A 19820-nucleotide genomic window follows, 5' to 3' on the forward strand; every position below is an offset into this window, starting at 1 on the left:
CTGTAATAACTTCACTTATTGCTGCATTAACTAACATTAGTTTCAGCACCTGTTGCTTTGGGAGCTGCCGTTACTGTTTTACGTCATCAACTACACCGCAGTCTCTGATTGGCCGCTTACGTTGTCAACTATTTTGGAAATCTCAGGTTGTCTCGGCTTGGATTTTAATTTCTGGGAAGTGTTTGGAGTTGCACCGTGTCCAGACTGATACAGAGAGTGAAACAGAATGTTGAGCTCACGTCATCAGGATGGTCTCACCAGGCTGCTTGTGATGGGCATTTTATGTTTTTACTGTTTTCTGATATTAAAACACCACGTAACATTGATATTTTCATATTTTCAAAAAATGAAAGGAACGTGCAGTAAAATTGATGTGAAATAGTCATTATTTGCAGCCCTGGTTGACTCACAGCATTGTACAGAAGTGTTTCCAGCTGTGTAGCTGAAAATAGTAAGTGACAGTTTTATTCAGTCAAAAACATGTTTGTCTTTGTGTTGTGATGAAAAACAGTCACTAAACACTCCTGGCACTGTGTGAGGGCTGAGGTTAGCTACAGACAGCATTGTGTATCTAACTCAGACAGCTGTCTGTGATTTGTCAAAATCCTCTGCTCTAACTTATTTTTGCATCACTTTCTTCCATCAGGGAGAGATGAAGACTAAACATAGTTCCTTACGACTGTGTCTCCCAGCTCAACCCATACACAGATGCTCATCCTCCCAGGTTCTGTGTTTATGTGACTGTTTCCTCTGTCATCCTAACAGGGAGGAAACGCCACCACCCCAGGAAGTGTCGGTCAACGGGCCAGTCTGAGGGCGAGTGCACTGCTAAATCCATCAGTGACGGTGCCGCCGACTGTCAGCCTCCTCCAGAGTGACTCCCCTAAATAACCTCACTGCAACTACGGTGTTTTTACTGAATCACTCGGCCATGTTATTGGACCTGGACACTGCCAATCAACACCAATAATGAGGTGGCGGAACATGTTAAAAAAAAAAAAAAAGATGACAAATAAGAAACAAAACCAACAGACAGGATGGAGTGTAGAGGAATCATCTTCAAAGCCTTTTTTCTGATGTTGCACATAATTACGTGCGGTTTTAATGTAGCAGCGATCTTTGAAACGACAGAATCCGAGGGGTAACATCATCATTATTATTTTTTTATGTCCTGAAAGATTTCTCTCCTACTTGCTCGAAGCTGTTGGAATCCCATTGTTAGGGATTTTTACATCGTCACCCCTGAATGGATAGCACAGGCTAACTTTTAACGATGCCTCAACAATAAATACCTTTTTTTGAAAACTTTTTTTTTTTTTTTTTTCCCTTCAAGCTTCAGAAAAAGCACTTATGCAGCCATTTACTGTACATTATAGCACAATGTAAGTGTTCTACCCTCATCTCTGCTGGCTGTCTTATCTGTCCTCTCACCCAGATCAAGGTTGTTTTCCATTATCTCGTGTTTTGTTTTGTTTTTTTTGTTCTTTTTTTTTCTCTTTGGTCGCTGTTGATGCAACATCTTGTTGTCGTACATCATCAGGTTTCTGAATGTTCTGAAGTGCTCAGGAGGGTCGGAGGAGGAGGTGGTGGAGGGGCAGGTCGATGAACAGAGCTCTAATAGTATTACTGTCTTTTGCTCATGTGCAATAATGTCAATTAGCCATTTTATTTAAAAATGAAATTCAGCATCTTTTTCTTTTTAAAAAGAATCAATTTAGCGTTAGAGACTCATTTGGTGTAGTTTGGGGCAGACGAATTTGGATATAATCTCAACTTGATCATTTTGATTTTTAAATTTTTTTTAATTTTTTTTTTTTCTTTTTAGTGCATGTATAACTGGCTCTCTGTTGACCTAGCTAGTGAGCTAAGACCTTCTGATTGTATTGACCTTTAAGTTCTTATTGCTATTCCCCTTAAATCAACCAAACATTATCTACCTATATTCAAATATTATCTACATTTAAAAGTAATTTTACAAGCAATCTTGAGATTACTATTGTTGTCTGTTCCTTTTTTTTTTCTCTCTCCACCAAGCACTTACTCACAGGGCGAGAGTGGCATCTGGTAAGAGTGACGCTGTATGTTTTTTTGTTCTGTTTTTTTTTTTTTTCTTCTTCTTTTTTAAAGTTTAATTTTATTTGTCTCTGAGCAGCAGGAATGGAAAGAGGGCAGGTCTGGGTTCTGCAGAGCTCCAGGCCTCTTTGGTGTACTTACTTAAATCATTTGACAGCGATCAGGTTCTATGATCATTGTTAAAAAAAAAAAAAAAAAAAAAAGAAAAAAGAAATTAAAAGTGTCTGGTTGACCACATTAATACCAAAAGCTTTGCTTTGCCCGTCTGGTTGTCGTCCTTCCACCTCTGCAAAGATCCAGCTGCCTGGCCTTGTGACTAAGACAAAGATAGTCAGTTTGAAGGCCCTGCCGGATGATTAAGGTGTCATTTGTCCCGCCCCCAACAGGTGCAGTGAATCTGTCAGGAGAGTGAGTTTGCACAAGCCCATGTAATCCAAGGTCTGCAGGGAGGTCAGAGGTCAGGGTCAGCTACAGAGCAGCAGCCAAGGAACTGGTAGGCAGCCACAACAACATACCACTGTGTGTGTGTGGGAGGTTTTTTATGATTCAGACTTACTGGTGCTTCTCTAATGAAAGTTACTGGTGCTGTTTGTAAGTATGACAACTACACACTGGGCCTAATGCAGCAACATTCTCTGTGTTTTCTATTAAATTTCTCATACGAGGAAGAAAAACAAGACTTAAGTAACTTAAGATGCACCAAAGATTCTTAACCATCCAAATGTGCTCAATAATGAATCCAACTTGATCATAAGTCACCCAGGAGTATAAGTAACACTCCCTAAACACTATATACTGATAGCAGGTGTTGTGCCGTGTGCAAAGACTCGTATTCATGAATATCAGTTGTCACCTGTAGGAAGATCTTCAGTAGCGAAATCAATGTTCTGTTGAATACAGTAAAAATAAATGTGATGTGAGTACATCAGTATTGGTGTTACAGGAAAATCAAAAGCCCAACAATGGCAAAAATTTGTGATGCTGTAAACGCTGTGTCAGCAGCAGTGGTGGATGAAGTATTCAGATCCTTTTCTTAAGTAAAAGTACTAATGACACACTGTAGAAATACTCGGTTACTAATAAAGTCTGCACTGAAAATTTTAGTTCAGTAAGATTATGATAGTACAATTAAAAGTAAAAAATAATAAATGCAGAACAGTTTAAATCAATTTAGTAAATAATGAGAAGGAAAAGGCACATTTGATAAGTTAGAACCACAAAATTATTATCATCAATTATTATGATCAAATAGTTGCTAATTTATTTTTGAATGAATCGACTAATAGTTTCAGCTGCAGTATTTTCACATAGTTTGTGTGCCAAAATCTTCATTTGTAAAGTAATTAAAATTACTAAATAATTGTGGAATAAAAAGTACAATATTTCCCTCTGAAGTGAAGTGGAGTAGAAACAGGAAGTGACGTGAGATAAATATACTCAAGTTAAGTAAAAGTACCTCAAATGTGTACTTAAGTACAGTGCTTGAGTAACTGTAACTTAGTTACATTCCACCACTCAGCAAAGGGACACGCAGTAACTGAAATGAAAAGAAAATGGTTTTAAAAGCAGTAATCTTGGCAATCTGACACGACTCAGCAACAGTTCACCCGTCTCATCGGATGGATCTGTGTGATCCCTAAAAACATTCACTGCGTCGGGCCTCTCAGAGCAGGCATTTAAAAATCCAATCATTCTAATTACTCTGAAACAATCAAACTTTGATCATATAGTATTTATTCATACTTTTTATGATCCTCAGATTTAAAATGTATGTACGTACATGTCTTTGCATTGGACAAAGAATGTGTGGACAGTGAAAACAAGATGTGCTTTTTCTTATCTTGGTAGGAGTCTCAAACATTTGTAACATGTTCTCTTCCCTAAGAGAAGAGCAAAAATAAGAAAACATTAGTGGATCTCAGAAGTCAGTGGGCACTAACAAAATAAGTCTCAGATACAAACAAATAAGCAAAATTTGTTTGTGTATGACTTACTGCATGAGGCCCAATGTGTCTATGCTGCTGTTAACAGTTTTCCCAAACTTAAGCTTTTAGTTTTTCAATACATTTTTTAATTCACAACAGCCAGACGAATGTGTATGTTCATGATTTGTTTGCTCTAGCAGATGATTTCCAGCCGGCCTGGCCCTGGTTGGCCAATCACAGCTGTTTATCTGATATGGGGAGTTAGTTTCAGAAGATGACTGACAACTTGCGGAGCCTTTGTGCTTCACACAAAGTACATGATGGTATCATTTTTGGCTCATGCATCATGGCACAGAGGACACTACAGTGAGCTTACTCATCTAGCTTAGTAAAGAGGGGCACTGTTGAGGCATTTTCAAAAACAACCCAGTTGGCTGCATTTAACGTGGAACTTTAGTGTTATTTTCAAATTCTGATGGCAAAAAATGCCAACACTTGTTAACAGACATACGCTGCACATCACAGCTCATCTCTGGTCACCACAGTCTGTGTACATTTGTCTGTCGCCAAGTGCTACATCACATTTTGTTGCTCTGATTGTATGTAGGTCTATTGAAATGCAACTAGAAGCTTCTTGGTCTACGGCTGTTGGTTACTCCCCTGTGGGCTTGCAACTTGCATTTGGTTTGGTGAAGTCGGGCTATTGGAAAACACTCAAGGGATTCCATCTCAGTCAACAACTTCCTGCCTTAATAGTGTTTCTGGCATTTTAGCTGATGTCAGAAAGTAAGGTAAAATGTGTGTCTTTGAATGCACCACTAAGGATACATAGAAAAACCCCTGCTTTGATCTGCAGATCGTCAAAGCAAAAATGCAACTTTGACCAAAAAAACTCACAGTGGTGGATAATCTTTTTTTTTTTTAAAGATGCCATTACTTTTTATATCAACAATGCATGAAATGAATGTGTGTGTGAAAGGTGTCATCTGTAATGATAACGCCACAGAGAGTGATCACCTTGCTGCAGTTCTCCTCAACTCCATGTACTGTGATGCATCTTTTAGATCAGTGTGTGGTTTTACAGCCCACTACTTGTTAAACTGTTGCGGTTATCACGCTCGTTAGCATCATTTCAATAAACCTGTATGTTAACAGCACCAACAGCAGACAGACAAACTTAGAGACTACATGGTGAACATAGTGTAGCATTTAGCAGCTAAATAGGCAGGTATTTCCCTCAGGAGGTGGTGGAGACCAAACCAGAGCCAAAAGAGAGAAAATTTGGCACTAACATGACTCCAAGTAAATGCTAATGTGTAAACAAAAACTGTTTGCTAACACTTTCATGATAATAGGTGATAATAGGTGAGCGTTTGCGGCTTCTTCTGGTCAAAAATAAATTACAAAAGAAATGGACACAAATGGCTGAAAGGTAGAATTCAAGTAACCTAAGAAGTTACTCTAACAATGCTAAGCTGTAACGTGGAGTATACTCAGTGTAAGTTATGCTATGGTCCTTACACCAGCTGATAGGAGCTACAAGCTGCTGAACTAGGTGTGAGAATTCAACCCAGACGCAAATGGTATGTTAAACTAGAATTACAGCCTCGTGGTTGCATGCCTCTGCAAACCAGTCAGGTTGCACTTACAGTTAACATCCATGTCCGTCCAGACTCATGTAGCCATGACAGTTTACTATGTTTCAAATGTAAATGTTGCTGCAAAGAAGCTACAAATTCTAAAACCCAACAGCACAGATCTATACAGTCAGTGCAGTTTAAACAGTGTCACCATTTCATTGATGTAAACTCTTCTGTTCCTAAGTTATCATGTTGAATAATGTCCAGAAAGATATTTTTGCAGAATATTATGATGTCACAGTGAAGCTGACCTTTGACCTTTTGGATATAAAAATGACTTAATTTTATCCTATTAGATATTTGTGTAAAATTTTGTCATGATTAGCGGATGAATTCTTGAGTTATGGACAAAAATGTGTTAATGAGATCACAGTGACCTTTGACCACCAAATTGTAATCAGTTAACTGTTGAGTCTAAGTAGATGTTTGTGCCGAATTAGAAGAAATTCCCTCAAGGTGTTCTTGTAGCACATTCACGAGAATGAGAGGAATGAGGTCACAAGGACCTTGAGCTTTGACCTGTAACCACTAAAATCTAGTCAATTCATCCTTGAGTCCAATCAGATGTTTTTGCCAAATTTAAAGAACCTCTCTCAAGGCCTTCTTGAGATATTGCGTTCACAAGAATGGGACAGAGAGACAACCCATAAACATATTAAAAATGTTATGTGGTGTTACTCGTGTTGAAACCTGCTGTAATTAGTCAACACACACAAACACAGATAAACATTTAAACCCACAGTTTTTATTTGGATTCTAAAAACTATATTGACATGATTGACAACATAACCCGGCTCAGAAAGTCATTTCTAATAAAAAAAAAAAAGAAGAAAAATAAATAAAAAGGATTATGTCATGTTGCTGTGGTTAATGTAGCTTTTGTAGAGATGAGTAAACTCGAGTGAAAAGATGAGCTGAGTCGAAACTGGATGCAGACTGCAGTCAAAACACAAGGTCACACTGAGCCTCCCCACAGGCATAGGGTTCTGGCTGCTGCTGTCACTTTGGTCCATCTGTTCCTCAGGGGAAGATTATTTTAAGATGCACAAGGTCACCTAAAACTTAACTATGTATGATGATGATGTTGGCTGTGTACTTTAGTTTTCTCACTCACCAGACCTCCAGCAAACTGTGAATGGATGCTGAAGTGTCTAAAAGGCAACACAGCAGTGATTCAGTCTGTCTGCCTGGTGGTATGACGACAGTTAAAACACCACCGGATACTGAAGCTCTGGACCTTGTTGCTAACATTAGCATCATGCTTATCAATACAGTGGATCAGGCAGCTACTGTAAGGCAATCACAACAGAGTAATAACTACACAACACATTTGGTGACAAGATGGCAGTCACAACAAACCAATGATAGTTGTAGTGGACTGCAACTTTAACACCAGCTGAGACTTTCTTTGCTGACCTGTTGCTGATTAATTAGAATTCTTTAAAGGAGCACAGTGCGACATTCAGAGCATATCTTTACACTGTAGGTAAAAAAAAAAAAAAAAAAAAAAGCGACTGGCTGCCTAAAAATCCCTGTTGCTATGCCAAACTAGGCTTGCATAGACAGACCTGTCTCCACACTTCATGTTAGTGCTGTGCGTCAAACAACTTATGAAATAGCAAAATACACACGTCTTTTAAGGTTTTATGTGTTTTCTTCTGCAGGGATTTAGCCGCCTCTCCATCAAAAAAGTTTTCTCCCAACACTGTTATGCAAAGGCGCTGTCGCTGCGTCCTGGGCTTAGTTCCACCCACAATGATTGTGATTGGTTTAAAGAAATAAAAACAACCCAGAGCGTTTTTTTCCCCTCAGTTTGGGATCATGATGGGTTCAGCCAGACTTTCTCCAGCGCTCCACTGCATGTGTTAAGTCTGGCTATGCGAGACTGATCTACGAGAGTCTGAGCCGGGATTGTCTGCACACAGCTCTCATCATGCAGGGTGATGAGCCAGCAGCCTGCAGCTAACGGTGCTAACAGCATGAACAGTGCTACTAACGGTAACAGTGCTGACAGAGCTAACGGCGTTGACCTAGGTGGGAAACTAGAGGGTGTGCGCTATACTTTCGCAATGACGCCATCATTATCAGCAGCAGCCGCCTGTAACTGCCCATTTGAGCATAGTGCAGCAACGGTGATTAGCTAGCCAGTGGGATACACACGTGCTGATTACAAAACTCCTACACGGAGCAGGACTTCATTCTCTTCTCAAGATGTCATTACTTCACTATGTCTTTACATAGGACATGGTTGTTTGCTGATATATTAATGCTCTGAATGTCGCATATACAACCTTCAAGCAAAAATCCCCCCACAATTTGAGCGCGTTCCATCTTCTCAAATGCAAACTTGGTTACAGGTTGGTTGAAACTTTCAACCAGAGGACACTGAAACCTAATGTTTGTGAACACACCACGTTCCCTAAACTAGTGTGTTTGGCATCTTTAGTAAATAATTTTATATGAACATGCCAATATTGTTCAGTTGATTCTTTGGACTGATAAACGGCACATTTAGGCAGCCTGACTTGTTATAATGCCGCATCTCGTCACCGACTATTTAATGGGCACAAAATGAGTCCATTAAGCTGGCAGCAGAACCCAGCACCAGGGGAACTTCATGTGTCTGACTTTTATTGTGACTGTAAGCTACATCCAGAACATCCCATCACTGTGGCTGAGCAACACAGTCAAATCCAACCAGCCTTTAAAAAAAAACAGCCCAGAGGCTTCCACTAACACACCATTTCCACTCTTGCATTAGTGGTTGGTACTGCGTAAGGACAACCGTGTATACAAAAGAGAAAAAAAAGACATTGAGGGTTTACTTGTACATTTTTCCAAAAAAAAAAAAAAAAAAAAAAAAAAGCATTAGTCACATTAATACAGAAAATAAACAAATGGCACATTGAATTCCTAATTTAAAAATAAAGTGGTGCTTGAGGAACTTTCTTACTGAGGAGACAAGTTAAATAAATTACTACCATAAACGTTACATACAAATCTGAGTAGTATATACAAAGGAGTTATTAGACACAAAAAAAATCTACAATTCAAATTTTAAGTTCAACAAAGACAGCAGTAGAACCGTATTTTACAGAGCAGGGTTTGTGTTAACGTGTGGGTCAGAGTGGTTGGTGTGTGTTTGGAGGACAGACAGGTGGGGGGCGGGAGTCTGACAAAACACTGACATTTAAAAAAAAAAAAAAAAAAAGTAACTTGATGTTTGAAACCTTCCAGCTAAACATACTGTTTCTCTAGCACTCTAACAGATGTAGACTCGTCTATGTACAAGCTTCAGCACTGAAGGTAACGGTGGTGTCCACACAGCTAGACTGATGATGCATCTGAAACAGGAACAGTGAGTCTCAGCAGCCGAGTACACGCGAATGTGATGGAACCAGCTCTCACACCTTTGGGTGACTTTCCATGTCCCAGCATCCTTAGGAAAATTCCACTACTTTTTAACCTCAGGCTTATTTTATAATTGTGGCCATTGTGACTGAGTCATGATAAATTTGCACTCACCACATCAGTTTTTAAAACATGTCAGAAACAGCAAAAACAAAAATTCAATGAAAATTTTGTTATTTTGAAATGTTAAAAAAACCCCTGAAAGATAGATTCCTTTATGGGTTGAGGAATTTCTCCTACATATTTAGTTAAATCAAACATTTAAAAATACATCATATGCACTTAAAATGCATTATTGCAAAGCTGAAAACGTGTTTTTCTTAGCTCATGCATGAGCTAAATATCTAATGATTTATTTATCATGCTAAGCGGTGTGAGCCTCCTGACGTTTTCCTAATGAACTTGACTTTTACATAAATAATTTCACACATTTAAGAGCCCAGGCAGAAGTTAACACAGAACACAGCCCCCTGGATTAGCAGTTTGGACATTTTCGTAGCATTTATTTACCTCGGTCTGTAGCAGAATCTTGCTATATATGAAATAATAAGCAATAAATGTTTGTTGATGAATTGGTAGTATGCTAGGTGGCTGACCATACAGCTACTTGGGTAAGCCAGCAGGTTGTCCTTGCTATAAAATTAGCATGCAGTTAAGCACAGTAGCTAATCTAGGGGGCTAATAAGTGTGTTCACTTTCAGTGGGAGTTGCAGAAAAGCGTTTGAAATTATTTCTGTATTCAAATTAATGTGGAAAGCTTTTGGTGGCTGACATTGCTTGGCCCAATATATTGTGGAGTCAGAAAATGCAAATTTAGCACATCCCATAATGGACACAATCATGAGAATAAGAAAGTTGAAAAATACCAGAATTTTCCTTTCACAAACATCCAGTTTCTGACACTTGGAGCACTGTGGCGAGTCAATGTCTTCCTCTAAAAACCATAATCTCTCTGAAGCATCCCATAATATCACTCTGTTCATTAGTAACCCTCCTTTTAATCTCCTACCTTCCAGATCTCCTTCTATAGATTGTTTTTTTGTTGTTGTTTTTAAGATAATCACTACAAAATAAGTCCCTCCTTTTTCCTTCAGCATCCCTTAAAAATCTGAATGTTAATAGTGGTTGTACTGATTAAAAACACACAGGTGAAGAGCAGAGTTTAGCTTAGTGAGGGAAGTTTTGTCTACTTTGTAAACACTCTCAGTGAAAGTTCACCGACACACTCAATACCTGACAGACTCCGACCGGCTCTCCTGGTTTGATCTCTGCGACTGATTCATGGCTTTCACAGTATATCGTCATCACCATCGCCTGCTGAGGACAGCTGATGAGCATTGATCTCTTTCTGGTACAGATTTGAGATTTTGGAAAAGAAAAAAAAAGGAAAAGGAAATCCTTCATGAACCGTTGAGCTGCAGCGTCACACTCCTCTCAAACTTCTTGTAAATATACTGTGAATGGGCTACATCAGGCAGTGAGAGGCAAAGAGAGCAGAGACCTTTGAGGACTGGAATAAAGAGCGTTTGCTGTCAGCATGTGTTCCTCAGGGTTGTTTTGGTCCGTCAACCCACCGGTTGATCTTTTAGATCCTTTTTTGTAGCAGTCTAACGGGTCCTGTACGTGGCTGGGCCGCCGGGCGACTGCAGCTCCTCCGTCATTCCTCCCCAGAGTGTCTTAAAGGGCGAGCAGGGTTAGTAGGAGGGAGAGCAGGGTTGTGGTTTTACAGGTGGAGGGTCTGGAAAAATCTTCATGCTGGTCCAAGCTGCAGGACGCCTCACAGAAATGCAACGACGTGCTTTAATATGCATTGTTTTTGTGCATACAGACATCCAGCGCACATAGTGGTCAGACTGTCGGGGAGGTGAGAGGCTGCAGGTGAGACGCAGCGAGTGGTTCTTCAGGGACATTTTTTTTTTTTCTTTTTCTGACTTTTATAACAAAAACACTGAAACGTTGTGACGCGAGGTTATTAGTTCAACACTAGCGAACAGAACAGAGCTTAAGTGGTGAAAGGCCCCTTCCCCTCCCTGTTTCCGCTGGGATTGGCCGGCAGAGATGTCTGTCAGGTGCCGCAGCACTGCTCATTCATTCCTGCTTGCATTGCTCCTTTAAGAGTCCTGCCTTCTCTCTAGGCGTCTGACAGGCAGCTCTGAACACTGTCCATCCACAGCTGTGCGTTGTGGCTGTCCTGGGCACAGAAGTTGTACACTCGTTTGGTCGTCTTGAGCTGAAAGACGACAAGAAAGAAATTATCCTTCTGCACACATAAACACATTGGTCACACAGACATGCTAACACAAATATGGTTGACCAAAGATGATCAAATTAAATGTGAAGCAAATTATTCAACCTGTATTTGAGCACTGCATCTGTCCTTTTAACATCTGTCTCTGTACATTCCTCAATTTGTGGCACCATGAGCACATGGTTTATGTCTTTATTATCTCCGCCAGGTGTATGCCTGGATGTTGTGTGTATGTATGTGAATGTGTATCTGTCTGTCTGCAGCTAATCTCGCAAACTCCTGGACCAATCAGCCTAATATTTTGGGTGCCCACATATGACTGTGTGCTCAAGGACCTCTTGTGGTTGCAGTGATTCACAGTTGTTGAGTGCTGGCTGCTATATACCGTCACATCTGCTAAATCCTCACCTCTCTAAACCAGCCAGTGGTCAGTAGCCACAAGTTTTCTGGAAATTGATTCTGCCATGAACACCAAGCCTTAGCATCTGTTCAGGGTCACATTTTGGCCGACACTGTGGCTCAAAAACTCAACAGAAAAGTTTGGTCTCATTTTGAACCAAAGCATCCGTTATGTTATGATCCACTAAACTTAGGCACGCTAAGAGATGTTAAAAAATAATTTTTTGTTATCTCCATCTTGACTGTAAGGAAGCCGAGAGTGACAGTTCCACCTGGTGCAGCTACACCACCACACAGCTGCCATGGCTGCAACCTGGTTTTGTTCTGTCCACTGCATGGCGTCATACCCAACACTATATTGCCTGCCAGATTTAACAGACTTTCACATTTTGTTGGTTTGGTCATTTTTCCTTGGTATTTGTGCTTCTATCCTAAGTAGGTAGGCAGGCTATTGTATCAACTTCAGTACAATGCGTCTGATGAATACTGACACTGATAAATAATTTAAAGGGACTAAAACTAACTGCTAAATGTACCACAATCATTTAGGTTGAATTTAAGTTAAATAACATGAGGTTTTTCCACTCCTCCTATTCTGCCTCCATGATGTGAATGCAGCAGCAGACACCACCTCTGACAGAGACTTAAACAAGGTAAGGCGGAGGTGAACTTACATCAAAGAAGGCTTTCTCCTCTATGTTTTTCGGTGCTCCCATAGCAGGCGTTCCTGGAATGACAGACTCCACATCCGCCAGCTCGATCACTCCTTTACACTCCTTGTCCTGCCGGCTCTCGTAGTATCTCAGCTGAGGACAGGTACGCATTGTCAGAGACAGACAGACAACATTATAAAATCCAAAATAGCTTAAAGTTCAGTTATTGCTCCTCTCTGTCTTACCTGATGTTTGGTCTTGTCGAGCACAAACCACCGTGGTTTCCATGGTTTCAACAGCGCCCCTTTCTTAAACAGGATGCCTTCAAAACTCCTGATGGGAGAAGATTGAAACACAAATGAAGACAAAACATGGTCTATGGTCCTACTCTTCATAGAGCAGCAGAGCAGGGAGCAGCACTTGAGCAGCATGGGTTACAAACATGACACATCGTCACACAGACCAGCTCTCCTCTCAGCGTGTTGGGTACAGACCTGTTCTCACTCTCCGTGCTCTGGAACTGGCTGTAGAGTGTGCTGGTGCTCTGCCGACCAGCAACGGGCGTGGAGGTGGCGCTGGCCTCACAGTCCAGAGCCAGGTTGATGGAAGATCCTACGCCGCTCTCCTGCAGGTATACGCCCTGAGAGCGCCGCTGGTGGCTCAGGTTGGACGACATCAGCAAGGAGCTGGAGAACGATGGCTGCGGAGGGTGGAGACACACAAAAGGCTCAGTGAGAAGTTGAGTTAATCAAACTGTGGGAATGTTTTCAAAAACACAGGTGATGGTCTACTCCACAAGCATATCAAGGTCTAAATGTGACGCAATACTCATCTCAAGCAAGTTTCTTCGAGTTGTTTACATACCATACTGAAAAAACAACAGCTTGCTGGGAAGTAAGAAGTAGAAATCTAAAACCTTCAGTGTGCTTTACAAAACAATCTATGGTGCTGAAAATGTGCTTGATTTGCATCTAAAACATGCCAACACCATAGTGTGAGCCTTTAAGTTCTTCACTGCATTCTGCTTTTTCACCACATGATGTCAGTGAAAACATTTCCCAACACCAGTCTTCAGCTTTACTTCTGATTAAAACAGCCTGTCAGCTGTTCACAGTCAAGTGTCAGGTAAATTAGTGTTTGTTTCATGGTGAAAGATGCACAGCTGATTACAGTTAACAGGTAGATCACACACCTCTTGATCAATGTAAACATTTAAAACCGTTTGCGGACCTCACTAAAGGAGTCACTCTATCAGAGACCCAATTATGTTAACATCCGCTGTTTGATACTTTTCAAAAGTCACCTCATTCCAGACATTTCATATCTAAATAGATAATCCGAGGAAGGCTTGGAATAAAAACGCAGTGGTTTAGACTTCAGAGGGTACATGAAAGGAAAGTCAGTCTCGTCTTACAGATTAATAAATAAAGCCCAGCATAGGTGATGTAATTTAATTAATGTGCTATTTTGGTCTGGCTGGGTGTGGACGTGCTGTTTTGTAGGATTCATAAAATCATCATATGTCGAAGTAGTTAAGTAACAGTCTGAGACTAATACAGCACAAACACAGGCTGTGCAGTGAGGGATGCAATGATGGTAAATGGACTGCACTTGCATCACGCTTTTCTAGGCTTCTGACCACTCCAAGCACTTTTACATGACATGTCACATTCACCTATTCACACATTGGTGGGCGAGGCTACCATACAAGGTGCCACCTGCTACTCAGTCAATGGACATCACACATCAATGGATGTGAACAACTGAGAGCAATTTGGGGTTCAGTATCTTGGAAGTTCATATATACACACTATATACAAATATATAATAATTTCACATGCAGGCTGGAGGAGCCGGGGATTGAACCACCAACCCTCTGAATGGGGGACAGCCCGCTCTACCTCTGAGCCACGACCGCACCAAAAAGCAGGCACAAAGGGTGATCTCACTCACTATAATGAGTGTCCATAGATATCAATCAATCAATCAATTTTATTTATAAAGCCCAATATCACAAATCACAATTTGCCTCACAGGGCTTTACAGCATACGACATCCCTCTGTCCTTAAGACCCTCACAGCGGATAAGGAAAAACTCCCCAAAAAAAACCCCTTTAACGGGGAAAAAAACGGTAGAAACCTCAGGAAGAGCAACTGAGGAGGGATCCCTCTTCCAGGACGGACAGACGTGCAATAGATGTCGTACAGAACAGATCAACATGATTAATAGATAGATAGATACTATATGACACCACACACACTGTATAAGAAGGGTTTGACCCAGTATAGTTAGTGTAGGAAGGAGATGGGCACAGTTTTACATACTTGATGAGTGGCTCGGGTAAAAGCTTTGAGAATCCCCACAACTGTGTCTCCTTAGAGACAGATCTCTGTTGCTTCCAGTCGTTACCAAAGCAGAATTTAGGCTGACATTAGCAGGATTTGTTAAAGCAGCTAGACTTAAGTAAATGATCCAACCAAGTCACCTTCCAGTCTGTTCAACCAGGTCTGGATTTATTTCCTGTTACATGTGAACAGTGTAGCTCCTTGAATGAAGAAGGCTGGTGTGCAGCAACAGATGTGAAGGGGATCCCCTGTCCCTTCCAATGGACATAACTTTTCTAGGATGTTTACATCTATGATGAGTGTCATCTGACTCCACCCACATGTACAGGCTTATCTGATTGGATGTCTATAAACCAATCACAGTATTCCACATCATCTAAATTGGACTGCAGTAGAGCCACACCCCCTTTTTTTTTTAAAGAAAGCATGGTTGAGCAAGAAGCATGGAGGAAGCATGAGGCACATTTCAGGTTATTATTTATATTGTTAAAGTGCAGAGTTTGTGTTTCAACTGTGTTTGAAGTGAACAGGAGATGGTAAATTACTTATACATGTCAAAAAATCGTTAAAGATTTGTGGCTTTCATTCAGGATATTTTCAAAAATATCCATACACGGGAACAAACAGTGGGTCTAAGCATCACTGCAAAATGAATCAGGGAAGATACAGTTTAAATCAGTTTATAAAACATCCTATTGATTACGTCCACAGAATATTCATCTCAACACACTTCTCTGGAAGAAGTTAAGGATAATTTGACTTGTGATGATGAATACAATGCAAAATACTGTATATATTAGAGATGTACTGATACCACTTTTTCCTTTCCGATACCAATTCCAATCCCTGAACCTTAGGTATCTGCCGATACCGAGGACCGATCCGATACCAGCACGTAAAATAAAAATGGATGGGATATGAATTGTTGCATGTTGCAACTCCTAAAACTCCATGTAAAATATTAAGAAATGAATACATAATAGTAGAATGAATGCCATAAAACTTTCTTTTATTATTATTATCCAGTGTTGACACAGATCAAGACACAGATTAAAGTGCAGCCACACAATTTGGTAAAAAAGACATTTTAAAGGCTACAGTAAAATGCTTTTTAAATTCTGCTCCGTTTCCGTTTTGTTTGCCTGTAGCATATGCGTAATGACGTGAGGCATTACGTGGTATTGGATTGGTCATAGGCTGTACTCGCCGATACCCGATACCCGATACTGCATTTTAGGCAGTATCGGAGGCATTTCCGATACTGGTATCGGTATTGGTACAACTCTAGTGTATATGCCATGTGTTTTAAAGCCACACTTTATTCATTGATATGAGTTAACTGTTAATGAAAAAATGAATAACTCTTTTGTTGAAGAATGGTCTCTTAAGCCCTTAAGATTCTTCATCTGTTAGAATCGACCCAAAGAAAAATTAACACAACTAAGTATCCAAGTCTTGTTTTTTTTGCTAATGATTTACAAGTGCAATGAGAGTATAAATGAACCATGACAATATTTTTTGTGTTTGTAACATAATTGGGTTCTGAATGACTTTTTAAGACATTTCCAAGATCACTTTTAGATCAGATTAGATTAGATTAGATAGATTATCATTTTTGGACAAATCATCTTTTTTTATTCAGGCATTTAAGTAGTATGTAGTACTGTGCACAGGTTACGCACATGGTTATTAAAGTTAGGTTAATCTACATTTTGCCTACAGGTAAGTGCAAGTGTAAAGTAAAAAGACAGGGTAAGTTCTAGTGGTAGATTTAAATATTTAGAACATCGAAAATGTGAACTTTCACTCAGGAGAGCTTGACTCATTTTAACAAAAAGAAATTAGAAGATAATTGAATGGCAATTAAGAGCTTGTCTAATATTTATAAAACTGCAGGTCCTGCAAACACCCTGTTAATAGGAAACTTACATAAGAAAAAAGTAGTTAAGAGTCATGCTGCAGGGTGAAATAGATATATTTTTAATTGACAGTAACTTTAAGAACACTGTGAATACTGAAACGCCCAAGAAACATTCAGCATGTTTTATATTTTACACTGACCACTGCACAAAGCCCCAGGTTAAGGTATTAGTCGTCAACTAGTCTGTGAAACAGTGTTTCCACAGACTGAGAATAATTTGTGCTGGTTAAAGCTCAGAAATCCAAGGCTTCAGCACTGTCTGCAACACAGAGCTGCATTCACAAGCTTATCTTCTGAAAACACATGAACACAACACTTCAGCAGAATGTTATCTGTACTTCTGGTCAGGTCACTACAAAAACACCAAGAGATGTTTTAGGTTAGGAAAAAATTAATCCACTGATCTCACCTTGCTCTCCAGTTTGGCCTCCGTTCTCTGTGTGGTCTTGATTTTATCCCACGTGTCCTTCCACTTCTCTGACGTCTGTCCGAGCTCTGCCTCCAGGCTCTGCAGGTCCTGCAGCAGCTTGGTGATGGCGTCGGGCACCACCTTGCTCAGGCTGTCGTAGCACGGCCACACGATGCGTCGCTGTGATTTAGGGCCGCTGCTGTCGGGTTTCTCTGGCGTCTCCTCTGCCACGCGCTCCTGCCGGCCCCTCAGCTCCCAGTCGTACGAGGGCCCCTCTGACAGAGTCTCCTCCATGTAGAAGTCCCACACCTTCAGGTTGGAGTTGAAGGTGTACGGCCGCAGCACCTGGAACACACCACATCATCTAATGAGGCTCCTGTGTTCCAGTGCTTCTATGATCAGTTCTCTAATATTTAGGAGCGACATTTGTCTGCTTCAACAACTGTAGCTGGTGACTCACTGTGAGGCCTTATCTCATCTCTAAAGTTAGAGGGCTGTTAAATGTGTTTTTACATGTGACAGGAAATAAATGTCCAAAGAAAAACACATCTCATCAGCACGTGGGGTGTGAGTGCAGTGGTCTCACCTCGTCGTCTTCAGGAGAGAACATGTAATTGTAGAAGATGGGTGTTTTCTTGTTCAGTCTGTCGATGTAGTCCCACACAGACTTACACACCTGAGGACTTCTCCTCTCTCCTTTCTCCTCATACAGCACTCCTACACACACACACACACACACACACACACACAGCTCATCAGGAACAGACACACTGTATACATGACACTGACTGTGTTTCTTAAGATGGAGCACTGTTACTGTTACTCAAAATATACTGCAGAATTTCAGACACTCAGAAATGTTCTCACCCAGCTCGATGCGTTCATAGTCAGAGTCGAGGAGGAAGGTGCGGAAGCGGTTGGACACGTAGTGGTAGGCCAAGAACTTCAGGTAGTACTGACTGAACTCAAACTCCATGGGGAACTGGAGGTGGATCTGAAGGTAGAAGCACAGAGACAGGTCAGGGTTACTGTTTAAAGGGGCAGATGTAGTCCAGACAAGGCTGGACAATTTTGTTTTCAGTTATGATTTTAGCTTCCAACAATTATGAAAACAACTTAATCGAAATAAAACAATTGTTGTGTTGCATTCTGTTTCACAATAAGCTCTTTGCAGCCTTACGCTCAGTGTTACCATCTTGAGACTTGCAGCCTGTTTAGCGCTCATTATATTACGGGCCGGAGCTGTTAGCTTGGCTGCTAACATTTCTTTGGAATGTGTCGATTTGTGGAACGAGACAAAAACAGACTGGAAGGTGACTCTTCCTCACCACAGCATTTAGGTAGCCTCACACTGCAGGTTAAGACCACACTCACATATACTGGTCAAAAACCTAACTTTATGAGCAGGTACAAGCATAAAATGACTCTTTGGCAAATGGCTGTGAACGCACTGTTGTGTGATGAGATTGCAAATAGCAGCCGGCATGACAGTTATGGCCAAAGATCCATATACAGTTCAATTATATTTAAAGTTCAAGACAGTTCACAGTTATAAAGACAAGTTTTTTTCAACTTAAATAAATGCATGATATTAGCAAAGCCAATGAGTGTTAAATTATGATTTTTGCCATACCTGAGCAGCCTTAATGCTTTGCACTACACAGGGTGTCTGCATACACTGATGTGTTCACACATACAATCTTGCAGTCATACTCAATACATACTGGCCACTGGTACAAATGGCAACTTAACGTTACCGTTTGCTTTTCACATATTGTCCCCCTTCACAGCACAAAGGCTGAACGGAGACCGGAAACAATTACAACACGCTCATCTGATGTGTTGGACAGCAGAGTCACAGACAGAGGGGTCAGAACTCAGGGGCCACTGACGCTAAATCAAACCACACTTCCTGCATGTGATAAGAGGGCCGAGCCCACGTCACTGATCAGCAAAACAGGAAATAGAGTCAGACGTACAGGTAAACACACACAGAGGATTTAAACATATATAGTAAGAGGAAGGAGGGCTGCTGACCTTCATGTAACACATACACTGCTTCCAGTCTCAGCTGTTACAGTCTGCTGCTGTCCTTATTTTCTTTAGTGTGTACTGTGCACGGTACTACATACTACTTAAATGGTTGAATAAAAAAAGCACTCTAATTAAATAAAACTACTGGTATTATTAACCTGATTCTGATCTTTATTTGCCCTTAGATGTTTAAAAACAAATCTTTTGCATTGCAGCACTAAAGACCCTGTCCCTCTGCTTACCTTTGACCTTCCTTTTATGATATCGCACATTAAAACATCAGGATCTCTGTTGGCTTTCTGCAGGCTGAAAGCTCAAATGCAGTGATGCAGACCCACCTGGTGTACGCAGTCGAGGAATTGCAGGAAGACGGGGGTGAAGCCGCTGCTCTGGCTTCCCAGCGTCTGTGCTCCACGGTGGCTGAACCTGTGTCCGAACGACAGCCACTCCTTCTCCACCAGCAGCCGGAAGCCGTCGAAGGTTCGGTAGTACGGATCAGACAGCAGCTGCACCAGGGACACCACCTGCACACACAGCACGTCACACTAAGCCTCGCCCAGAGGACAGTCTTCAGGGACAAAGTTAAAGCTGCTGGGTGTCAGTCAAACCTGCGTGGTGACGTCCCAGCCGTCCTCCAGGCTGACCATGACCGATGAGCCTGTATCCAGAAGCTCCACCACTAGCACAGACACCTGCAGCACCCTGTGGAGCTGGACACACACAGGCACACACGCAGGGTCAGTAAAGGTCACACAACGAGC

At 41.1% G+C, this 19820-nt stretch overlaps 2 protein-coding genes across 8 annotated transcripts in view; one reads left to right on the top strand and one right to left on the bottom strand.

The window, feature by feature from the left end:
* The window catches only part of ppp6r2a (protein phosphatase 6, regulatory subunit 2a), a 30596-nt gene extending 29269 nt beyond the window's left edge, over nt 1-1327 (top strand). For all 3 annotated transcript variants that reach the window (XM_049567344.1, XM_049567347.1, XM_049567345.1), the window contains exon 24: nt 766-1327. In XM_049567344.1, coding sequence (XP_049423301.1) covers nt 766-814 — 49 coding nt within the window. In that variant the 3' untranslated portion in view covers nt 815-1327. The remainder of the gene's footprint in view (nt 1-765) is intronic.
* Nucleotides 1328-2050: 723 nt separating this feature from the next.
* sbf1 (SET binding factor 1) overlaps nt 2051-19820 on the bottom strand; it is a 97287-nt gene continuing 79517 nt past the window's right edge. For all 5 annotated transcript variants that reach the window (XM_049567343.1, XM_049567342.1, XM_049567340.1 and 2 more), the window contains 9 exons: nt 19668-19769; nt 19398-19583; nt 17893-18019; nt 17612-17742; nt 17026-17370; nt 12844-13049; nt 12595-12682; nt 12371-12502; nt 2051-11279 (listed from right to left, as the gene is read on the bottom strand). In XM_049567343.1, the coding sequence (XP_049423300.1) occupies nt 11181-11279; nt 12371-12502; nt 12595-12682; nt 12844-13049; nt 17026-17370; nt 17612-17742; nt 17893-18019; nt 19398-19583; nt 19668-19769 (1416 nt within the window). In that variant the 3' untranslated portion in view covers nt 2051-11180. The remainder of the gene's footprint in view (nt 11280-12370; nt 12503-12594; nt 12683-12843; nt 13050-17025; nt 17371-17611; nt 17743-17892; nt 18020-19397; nt 19584-19667; nt 19770-19820) is intronic.

Source organism: Epinephelus fuscoguttatus, linkage group LG22 (assembly GCF_011397635.1).
Source record: "Epinephelus fuscoguttatus linkage group LG22, E.fuscoguttatus.final_Chr_v1".
NCBI classification, from domain to species: Eukaryota; Metazoa; Chordata; class Actinopteri; order Perciformes; family Serranidae; genus Epinephelus; species Epinephelus fuscoguttatus.